Raw genomic sequence first — 11156 nt, forward strand, 5'->3', positions numbered from 1 at the left:
GGGATTCCTAAACCCCCACAGAATACTTGACGCAACACTTCATTAGCAGACGAAAAACAGGACTCGATGGTACATTGCTTGAGCGGTGAGCATCTTGGGTCGACCAGACACCAAAGGGGAGGGTTGACAAACGGACTTCACGTAGGCGGATGGACGGCTCCAGCCGCCGTGGACGAACTTGGCTATGGAGGACGAAACATTCTCTGAGCTTTTTGACAGTAATTTGAAAAACAAAGACTTAACTGGGACGCGGAGACCCGAAGGCCTCCGCAGCGCCAGAGGGCGCTCGATGAAGAAGGAATCAATCCTCCTCGTGAGCTGACGCTGGTGTCGACTCGTTGTCCCGTATTGGTAGGACACAAACTTTGGATATCGCTCGTAGAAAATCTCCGTCCTTCGTGTGAACTTTGACGACACGAATGTTGCCGTCCTTTCCTGGGTGAATCTCTGTGACCCGACCCAGCCGCCATTTTAGAGGCGGCACGTTGTCCTCGCATAGCAGTACCATGGTGCCGACGAAAAGGTTGTTACGCTGCTTGGTCCACTTTGTACGAGTGTGCAGGTTCGACAAGTACTGTGTTGACCAACGATTCCAAATTCGTTGCAGAAAATACTGCACACGCTGCCACTTCGAAAGCCTTGATTCGTTGAGGTCTTGCAAAGATGGTTCTGGGATTGCTGTGAGCGGCCTGCCCACCAGGAAGTGACCGGGGGTTAGGATTTCCAGGTCGTTTGCGTCGTATGATAGTGGTGTGAGGGGTCTCGAGTTGAGACACGCTTCAATCTGTGCCACCAGAGTGGCCATTTCGTCTGAGACGAGGACTGTATTGCCTAGAGTACGCTTCAGGTGTTCCTTCATCGATTTCACGGCGGCCTCCCACAGGCCACCGAAGTTGGGTGACTTCGCCGGGATGAATTTGAAGTTGATGTTCTCCCAGGATGTCTCCTTAGTAATCGCTTTCACAAAGTCTTGGTTGTTGAACAGCTTCCGAAGTTCATCCAATTCACGTCGGGCTCCGACAAAGTTCGTTGCATTGTCGCACATTAAAATTTCAGGCCGACCTCGACGGGAGACGAACCTTTTCAGTGCGGCGATGAAAGCTTGAGTTGTAAGGTCTCCCACGACCTCTAAATGGACCGCTTTTACAGCGAGACATACGAAAACGGCAACAAAACATTTTATCGGACCGCCCTTGCGATAGGGGTACTGGATATAGAACGGACCGCAGTAATCCACTCCTACGCGCATGAAAGGTGGAGCCGGAGTGACACGTTCAGCGGGCAAGTCCGCCATGAGCTGCTCATGAGCCGTCGGCCGTGCCCGAAAGCATTTGACGCAGCGGTGGATCACTCTCCGAGCCAGGTTGCGAGCAGACAATGGCCAGTACTTCTCCCGCATGCTGGCGATCAAGAGCTGCTGTCCTGCGTGCAGGTTCTTCTGGTGGTAGTGAAAGGCGATGATGGTCGATAGAGGATGATGGTTGTCCAGAACGATTGGGTGCTTCCGCCCGGCCGAAATGTTAGCGTTCTGCAGCCGGCCGCCGACCAAGATGATTCCGTTCACAAGGCGTGGAGCTAGCTTTCTTAATTTTGATGTTGGTTTCACTTCGCCGGTTCTGCGTAGCGCGATCAGATCCTCCGGGAAGCTTTCTTGTTGCGCTAGGATTAGAAGCTGGTGTAGTGCCTCTGAGCGCTCTTCGTGCTTCACAAGGCCTGTTTTCCGACCATCGGGGTTCCTACAGTTATAAACGAATCTTCGTAGAAGGGACACGATTCGAACTAAATCTTGAAGCGACGATCGAAGACCAAAAATCGGGCTGGGTTCTACAACTTGAGCAGGAGCCGCTACCGTTGTTCGTTCTTCAAGGAGCGAAGGATCCAGATCCTTCGGGTTGATTGTCGCGGTTGTCGGCCAGGAAGACTTGTCCAAGCGCAGCCACGGTGGACCTTGCCACCACATCTCGTAGTCCTTCAGTTGATCTGGAGGCATGCCTCTTGACAAAACGTCCGCGGGGTTTTCCAGCCCAGCGATATGGTTCCAGATGCCTCCACGGGTGATGTGCTGTATCTCGGACACTCTATTTGCAACGAAAACGTTCCAGCGTGACGGAGCTGCAGCGATCCAGCATTTAACGATCATCGAATCCGTCCAAAAGTACGGTTGGGCAGTGATTTTGATACTTTGGACGACCTTCTCAAACAGATGAACTCCGGTGAGTGCGGACGACAGCTCCAGACGAGGAATTGAGGTCTGTTTCCGCTTCTTCTCTAGATCTTCGAGCGGTGCCACTCGAGATTTCGCGGTGAGTAGTGCTGCTGTGACAGTGCCGTCAAACGAAGTGCACCGCAGATAGATGCAGGCACCATACGCTTTCATGGACGCATCACAGAACATATGGAGTTCAGCAGATATTGTGTCGCTTCCAAACGCAACCCAACGAGGAACGCGAAGCTGGGTCAGGTCCTCCAAACTTTCTCGAAATTCTCTCCACCAGTTTTGAAGCTCGTCAGGCACAGTTTCGTTCCAGGAACACTTTGTTCTCCAAAGATCCTGGAGAAAAACCTTGGCTGGAACTAGACTAGGTCCAACCAGGCCTAGCGGGTCGAAAAGCTTTGCGAAATCGGACAGGATGATCCTCTTGGTGATCTCAGTAGCAGGGTTCCACTGAGGCACAGTGAACCGAAAAATGTCCGATCGGGGTTCCCATTTGATTCCAAGGGTCTTAACGGTGGGGTTTGAGAGCTCGAGGTCCAACGAAGAGCGTTCTTCGCGCAGATACGGAGGAATTTGGTCCAGTAGTTCTCGAGAATTTGAACTCCATTTTCTCAAAGTGAGTCCCGCAGTACCGAGAACGTGAATCAGGTCCTTAGACAGCTGAACTGCCTCTTCAACGCTGTCGACACTCTTCAGCATGTCGTCTACGTAGAATTCGTAGATTATCGTGTCTGCGGCGACGGGAAACTTAGCCTTCTCATCTTCTGCTAGCTTTCGCAGGCAGCGGGTTGCCAAGTACGGTGCCGAAGACGTGCCATACGTGACGGTCGTCAGTACGAAGAATCGAATCGGCTTGGTGGCGTCTTCTCGCCACATAATGCATTGAAGCGAGTGGTCCATAGGGTGCATCTTAATCATTCTGTACATCTTCTCGATGTCGGCCGTCATCGCATACTTTCGTAAACGAAAACGCAGTGCAATCGAAGTGAGGTCCTCCTGGACTACAGGACCCACCATCAGAGCTTCGTTTAGCGACACTCCAGAAGTGCTTGCACACGACGCATCAAAAACGACGCGCAGTTTGGTGGTCGTGCTGTCGGGCTTAAGTACCGCATGGTGCGGCAAGAAATACGTGACTGGAAAGGTGCTCAAGTCTCTTGGTGAAATTTCTCGCATGTGTTGCATGCGTAGATACTCGTCGATGAACTCGATGTACATCTTCTTCACGGCAGGATCAGTATCCAATCTTCGCTCCAGTGCCATGTAGCGACGAGTGGCAATAGCTTGAGTGTCCCCTAGGCGATCAATCATAAACTGCTTCTTCGGTAGCTGGACGACAAATCGGCCGCTTGAGTCCCTCTTCGTCGTTTTCTCGAAATGTGCTTCACACGCTGACTCCTCCAAAGACAACGTGCTGGTGGTGCGACACGATTCCAGCTCAAAGAAACGTGCCAATCCTTCTTCAATCTTCTCGGTTGCGCATGCCGATACCGCTGGTAGAGAAGCAGACTCGTCCGGAATGCCTCCGGAAACAATCCAGCCCAGCAGAGTGTTCTGCAGAATCGGACCGGAATCTCCTAGCTTGATTTGACGCTCAGCGATCATCAGCTCCAGGTACACCTCAGCTCCTATTATCAGGTCAACTGCTCCGGACTCGTGGAATGTCGGATCAGCCAACACTAGCTCCTTCGGCACGTTCCAGGATCGAATATCGATGCTTCGTGTCGGAAGATCGACAGTTACTCGCGGTAGCACGTGGAATTTGAGATTCGTCACGTACTTTGTGACAAGCGAATGAACCTCAGCGAAAACTGCTTGAGTGGAAGCAGTTCGCGATCCACCGATTCCAGCAATCGGTAGATGTTCACGGGTTCGCTTGAACTTAAGCCTTTGCGACATGGCTTCAGATATGTAGCATCGCTGGGACCCGGAGTCCAGCAACGCACGAGCGAGTAAGGAGTTACCAAACTGATCGCAAAGATTTACGACAGCGGTAGAGAGCAAAACAGTGTGTGGAACGTGTCGTGTAGTTGCAAGAGGTGTAGTGTGATAACTTGTACTGGGGCTGTCTGTGGCGGAAATGTGTGAATGAGCATTGCTTGCATTTGTGGAATTCGGTGGTTCTGTGCGTCCACTTTGTGTAGGCTGAGTGTGTGTTGAGTGACCGTTTGGTGTTGGCTTAGCTTGTGGTGGTTGCGTGTTCTGTCCTTGTGGTTTCTTCATTTGTTGATTCCCATTTGACTGTCCAGATTTACTTGACGGATTCGCGGTGGTCGATGAGTTCGCGTGAAGCAACGAGTGGTGACGTTGACCACAGTGGAAGCACGATCCTCTGGTGCAGAATCGCGCGATGTGCCCCGATGACAGGCAATTCAAACAAAGCGAATGTTTCTTCACGACATCGACCCTTTCCGAAATCCTCATCTTCGAAAACTTCGCGCACTTAAAGGCGGAGTGAGCAGGTTCTCCGCAAAATGGACAGCTACTGGGTGGTTGGACTCCGGCATGGCTAATAGACGGACGAACAGGTTTCCTCGCTTCGGTTTGGAATGGCTTCACAGGGGTGATGGACTGCAGCACCGAACAGTAACTCTTCAGGAACTTGACCAGATCTTTATAGTTTGGAACCTCTTTGGAGTTGTAGTGCGACTCCCACTGCCTCAACGTTGTGGGATGCAGCCGCTTGCAGAGCATGTACTGAAGTAGCGTACTCCAGCCATCCGGATCTTCTCCGATCTTGGTGAGCATCTGGAGGTTCTTTTCAAACCCGTTAACGAGTTTGCTCAACGTCTCGAAGCTTTCTTGACGAAGTGGCTCGAGAGAGAACAAAGAATCAAGGTGAGTCATCACCAATAGCTTCTTATTCTCGAAAGCGTTTTCCAATGCCTCCCACGCAATGGCATAATTGGCGGAGGACATCTCAATTGCGGCAATCTCTTGTAGTGCTTCCCCGGTGAGGGATGTGCGTAGATAAGTGAACTTATCCATATCGGAGAGGCTGTTATCGTTGTGGATCAGGTTCTTATAGGTGTCTCGGAATGTCACCCAATCCGTCATCCTCCCACTGAACGTGGGCAGTTTCAACTCGGGTAGTTTCACTTTAGATTGCGGCACAGCCGCCGGTTGGTGATGTTGAGGCTGCTGCACACGGCTCGGACCAGCTTGAAGCATACTGAACAGCGCCTTCTTCAACTGGTACACTTCGTTCTCGAAATCCTTCAGAATTCTCGCATTATCACGATCATGCTGCCTCTGTAGCTTGACGTGACGTTGCAGTTTTGTCTCCTCCGTCTCTTCGGTATCCGTGGAAATCTCATCATCTGCTGCGCCGTCGGTTAGTAGCTCGATTCGCATCCGCACATCGGTGAATTTCTGCCAAATTTCATCTAGCTTGGCTAGGCGTAGGTCAACGTCATGCCTATCCGCACCGGCTTGGTGGGATTGCACGAACTCCTTCAGGTTCTCAAGGGAAATTCGCACGGACCGCTCCTGTTTGCACAGAAGGCGGTAATCATCACTCACTGGCATAATTAATCACTGTTAAGTCACACTTGCACTTATCCACTTCACTCGATCGCGACACTCGAATCGACCACGCGGTTTGACTGGACAATAGAGGCTCTTGACTGGGAATTGAACAAAGCAAACCAACCTACAAAGCGGACAAAGCCAACAGAGACGGTGGACTGGTCAGGACTCAACTCAGCTAGAAATAATTTGGACGACACACGTATTTCATGCAAGCAATTAGAGGAATCTTTATTAGCGATCCAATTTTGATTCACTTGTGCTCAATCACTTTTTCATCGGCGGCGATCTAGCATGCAGAGAATCGCGCCACAGACAAACCTGCCCTCAGTACTTATCCTGGTGTTCTGCAAATCTGTCCGGTCTCCGCTGGAAACTCCGATGACGACTTCAGGATCCGTCGCAGGAACGACAGCAAGCGATGAACGAAAGCAGCCACACTCGATGAGGACGCCCGTGTCCTATTGTTCTCCCTTGTGGAGAATAATCAGCGACCACGCGGTTCACCACGAATCACAAAATAGTCCACTTAACTTCCGCGTTTCCCGACGATCCGGTTCGAAGGACCAAATGTTCACTTACGTACTTCACGGAACGGTTCAAGTCGTCGGACTACGCGCACTTATGCGAAATCAAACGTTTCATTTCTCGAGGGGGTAACGATGCACTTTATTAGCGACGGTTTCACAACGTTACAAATAGCACACACGCGGAGTAGGTTTAAGAGCGGTCGTTTCATGCGAATGGTTTATTGCGAACTGGTGAAATATAATATTCTAATCTAATTGCAGACCGGGTGCGATGTTTTTCTGACCTTCGTATCTACCTGCGGTCGGGCCTACTCGCGATCGTGTAGCGATCGTTACGGGATATGGTTGATGAAATAGTAATATGGTTTACATTAGAAGGAAGAGTGCAACTATTGGTCATCTGCTCGGACACTAATGGTCGAGTTAGTGCTCTAGTAGTGGTGGCTGATAGATATATCTGACTACAATCTTATTGCGATCGGGAACCGGCGCAAACAACACCTTTAATTTCATCTCAGTAAGACCAACAGCGTCAATATGATAATGAAAATAAACTTAGTTATCTACAGTCAATATTTGTAAGAATTTTGCTACTTTTTGAAAAACCTTTTCACTAATCATAGAAATGTATTAAAAAGCATTGATATTGTCATTTTTTATTAATATTATCAAAAATGAACAAAAAATGTTATGAAACATTCAAACATTTTAACAATATAATTCATTATTTTGAACAATTATATAGTTACCTTTTCCCAAAGTACTCTGCGGGCCGCATTCAAGAGCTTCGAGGGCCGCATGCGGCCCGCGGGCCGCAATTTGAGCACCACTGCACTAAAACACATTCCTATGGTCGCCAAACCCTACGTCTCTCCGGAACCACCAAGAAGGTATTGCTTCAGAGAGGGGCTAGTGCATATCGCACCCTCAAGGTTAGCTGCCGTAGCCTAGCAGCAACGAACATCGATGACTCGCTCTGGAGAGTCCATCACGGTAGCCTGCTGGCGCTTAGCCAGTTTCCCGAGTGGTCCTCGCCACTCCCTTTGTCCTCGGAAGGCGGGCAGGGTCAACCCCGCCCGCGCCCTACTGCTGAGCGGACATCAAGAACTGATGCCCACATGCAACCCGATCTGACCTGCCCGCAAAGGAAGGGTATTACTACCCTTCAGGCCCTATCAGATGCATCCGTAGGTTGCAGACAGCAGGCTCTCACCTACCCCGACCCTTGCCGGGGACCCCTTTCCAACCGCGGGCTCAGATCCAACCCAGTAGACTGACGCCACGACAGCGCCGCTACCGGGACTTCCTCTCCGCGGCCACTTAATCGCTGTAAGGGTCGATCTCGACCGCAGGGCACCGGTATGACCTACGAAGCCGACTTCGAACCCCTGGACCACCTCTTGTACTGCATCTGGACTAGCCATTCTCCGAGTCCACGCGCCACCTCCTCTGTAGCTCCCAGACGATATGGGTGATAGCCGTTGAAACGGCATTCCAGCTTATCTCATCCCTACACATTCTCTGGACCAAGTTGTCCGGAGTTGTGTCCTCCCCGCATGTGGCAAGCATGCGGTCACGCATTGTGCGAAAACGCGGGCACACGAACAAAACGTGTTCCACCGTTTCCTCTAAACCATTGCACAGTGGGCATTCGGGAGAATCCGCATGCCCGAAACGGTGTAGATACTGTCGGAAGCAACCATGACCTGTAAGGACCTGTGTCAGGTGGAATGAAACTTCCCCATGGCGCCTATTAATCCAACTATCTAACCTCGGTATCAACCTATGGGTCCACCTTCCTTTGGTGGAACTGTCCCACGCGCGCTGCCATTTGACCATAGAGGCCATCCTGACAGTCTTGCGTATGCCTCTTGTGCCGCGCATTTCGAAGCACTCCATGTCCTCACTGATAAGAATGCTGATAGGCACCATACCAGTAATGACACAGAGAGCGTCGTGTGACACGGTACGGTACGCGCTTGCAACCCTCAGACACATAAGCCTGTAAGTACTTTCCAGCTTCCGTCGGTAGCATTCAGTACTTAGCGCGGTACCCCACGCCGGGCCGCCATACCTAAGTATGGACGTAGCAACACTAGCCAGAAGTTTGCGCTTACTGGCGTACACCGCTGAGCTATTGGACATCATCCGGGACAGTGCCGCAATAGCTGTGGAGGCTCTTTTACAGGCATAATCGACGTGGCTACCGAAGGTAAGCTTGTCGTCGATCATCACGCCCAAGTGCTTGACAGAGCGCTTCGACAGGATAGTGCACTCTCCTACACTGATCTCCGTCTGCTGCGCCGACTGCATGTTGTTAACAACCGTCACCTCTGTCTTGTGGTGAGCCAGCTCCTGTTTTCTGGACCGCATCCACGCCTCCACAACCTTGATCGAGTGGTCGGTAGTCAACTTCACCTCCTCGATCGTTTCACCGTAGACTTCGAGCGTAATATCGTCGGCAAATCCGACAATCACCACTCCCACTGGGTACTCCAACCTCAACACCTCGTCGTACATGACATTCCATAACACCGGACCCAGGATGGAACCTTGAGGGACTCCTGAGGTTATGTGAAAGCACTTCCGACCCACCTCCGTGTCGTATACTAGTACGCGATTCTGAAAGTAGCTTCCGAGAATCTTGTACAAGTACTCCGGTATCCCCAGACGCAAGAGCGCATCGCAATAGCAGCCCAACTGGCGCTATTAAATGCATTCCTTACATCCAGAGTCACTACCCCGCAGAAGCGAATTCCCCTCCTCTTAGGCTCGAGTGCTTTCTCGGCGGTTTTTGTAACCGACAAGATAGCGTCTACGGTGGACCTCCCCTTCCGGAAGCCATACTGGTTGCTCGAAAGACCATTTACGCCCGAAGTGAACCGCAACATTCTGTTGAGGATGATCTTTTCGAGCACCTTCCCCGCCGTGTCAATCAAGCATATTGGTCTATATGCCGACGGGTCTCCGGGTGGTTTCCCCGCCTTTGGCAATAGTACCAGGCTCTGCCTCTTCCAAGCTTCTGGGAAAACTCCCTCGTCCAGGCATTTCTGCATAGCAGACCTGAAAATCTCGGGAGCCTCTGCAATAGCTACTTTTAAGGCCAGGTTCGGAACTCCGTCCGGACCTGGGGCCTTACCTACGCTAAGGGACTTAGCTATCCCCGCAAGTTCCACATCGGTGAACCTCTCCTCATCGCCAGCCCCAGTCCCCGGCTGTCCTACGAAAGGAGGCCAAGGACTAGGATCATGACGCGGAAAAAGTCTTCCAATGATCCCCTCCAACATCTCTGGAGATTGCTCTGTAGGAGCCATCACACCTCTCGTCTTGGCCATAACGATCCTGTAGGCGTCACCCCACGGGTTCGTATTGGCACTCTGACAGAGACCCTCAAAGCAGGCCTTTTTGCTTGCTCTTATCTCGGTCTTGAGCGCGGCTTTTGCAGCGGCAAACACCACCCGCCGTTCGTTTCGCTCTTCCTCTGATCGTGCTCGCTGCATCCGCCGCCTAGCCCGTAGGCAGGCGCGGCGCAGGTCCGCAATCGCGTCGGTCCACCAGTAAGCCGGTGGCCTCCAATTTCTAGGGTGGACTCGCCTAGGCATGGTCGCATCACACGCACGTGAGAGCACCGCTACCAGCTCGTCGCCGTCTAAACCGAGTAAGTTTCGCTCACGGCGGAGCGCTTCCCTAAATTCCTCTTCGTCGAAGTATGATGTCTTCCACCTACGAGGGCTTGGCCTTGGCCTAGCCGCCTCTTCTTCTATCCGCTGTCTGCTGTTGTTGTAGTCGATACTGTAGCGAACCGCCAGGTGGTCGCCGTGAGTGTAGCCATCATCTACTCTCCAGTTCGAACTACTTGTTAGGCCAGGACTACAGAAGGTCACGTCAATAATTGACTCCGCTCCGTTTCGACTATAGATACTCTTGGTACCGACGTTAGCCAAGTCGACATCTAAGATGGCCAGTGTTTCTAGCAGGATCTGACCCCGCTGGTTCGTGAAACGGCTTCCCCATTCCACGGCCCAGGCATTGAAGTCACCCGCTATTACCACCGGCCTTCGCCCTGTTAGCACGGTCGTTAGGCGGTCCAGCATTTGCGTGAACCGCTCGATCGGCCACCGCGGAGGCGCATAACAGCTACAGAAGAAGACCCCGTTTACTTTGGCGACCACGAAGCCCTCATAGGTAGTAGACACCAACTCCTGCACGGGGTATTTACCCGTCGTCCATATCGCCGCCATTTTCTTGGTCCCATCCGAGACCCAGTTGTCGTTGCCGGCGGGTACTCGGTATGGGTCCGAAATGATGGCGATATCCGTCTCCCACTCAGAAACCGCCTGACAAAGCAGTTGCTGAGCCGCATCACAGTGGTTCAGGTTCAGCTGCGTTACCTGCACTGTGATTTGTTGTTCACTGCGGCTTTCCTGAAGGCCGGGCACCTTGGACCACCCGTTGGATGTCTGTTGTTCGAGGATTTCCCGGTACAGATCATACAGACGGGTGGACTCGTGAAGCTTTGGGCCTTATGACCTTCAGCGCCGCATCGCCTACACAGTTTGCGCCTGTCAGGGCCTTTACAGTCCCACGACTTGTGTCCTGGTTCCAGACACCTAAAGCAAACCTCTGGTGGCTCGTGGAATGTCAGAGGACATACGCACCAGCCCACCTTTATCCGCCCTACTTTAACGGACTTTTTAACGTCCGCCACAGGTAGCTGAACCAGAGCTATCTGTGTCCCTGCTGGCCCCTTCCGCTGCCTAACGGCTGTGGCGGCCACCTGAACATCGCACTGTTGCCGCAGTGCCGTGACGAGCTCTTCCGCTTCGGTGATCTCGTCTAGGTCTTTGACCTTCAGAGTCGCCTCATGCGTAAGGGCCCTCACC

General features: G+C 52.0%; 1 protein-coding gene across 1 annotated transcript; it reads right to left on the bottom strand.

Moving 5' to 3' along the window:
- Positions 1 to 301: 301 nt before the first annotated feature.
- Positions 302 to 5743, bottom strand: LOC134290816 (uncharacterized). Its single transcript, XM_062858021.1, has one exon. The coding sequence runs from the start codon at positions 5741 to 5743 to the stop codon at positions 302 to 304; it is 5442 nt and encodes a 1813-aa protein (XP_062714005.1).
- Positions 5744 to 11156: the final 5413 nt, after the last annotated feature.

The sequence above is a fragment of the Aedes albopictus genome, chromosome 1 (assembly GCF_035046485.1).
Source record: "Aedes albopictus strain Foshan chromosome 1, AalbF5, whole genome shotgun sequence".
NCBI lineage: Eukaryota > Metazoa > Arthropoda > Insecta > Diptera > Culicidae > Aedes > Aedes albopictus.

Excerpts from the sequence above, each read along its gene's own strand:
- LOC134290816 (XM_062858021.1), bottom strand. The coding sequence starts at position 5,743 with ATGCCAGTGAGTGATGATTACCGCCTTCTGTGCAAACAGGAGCGGTCC.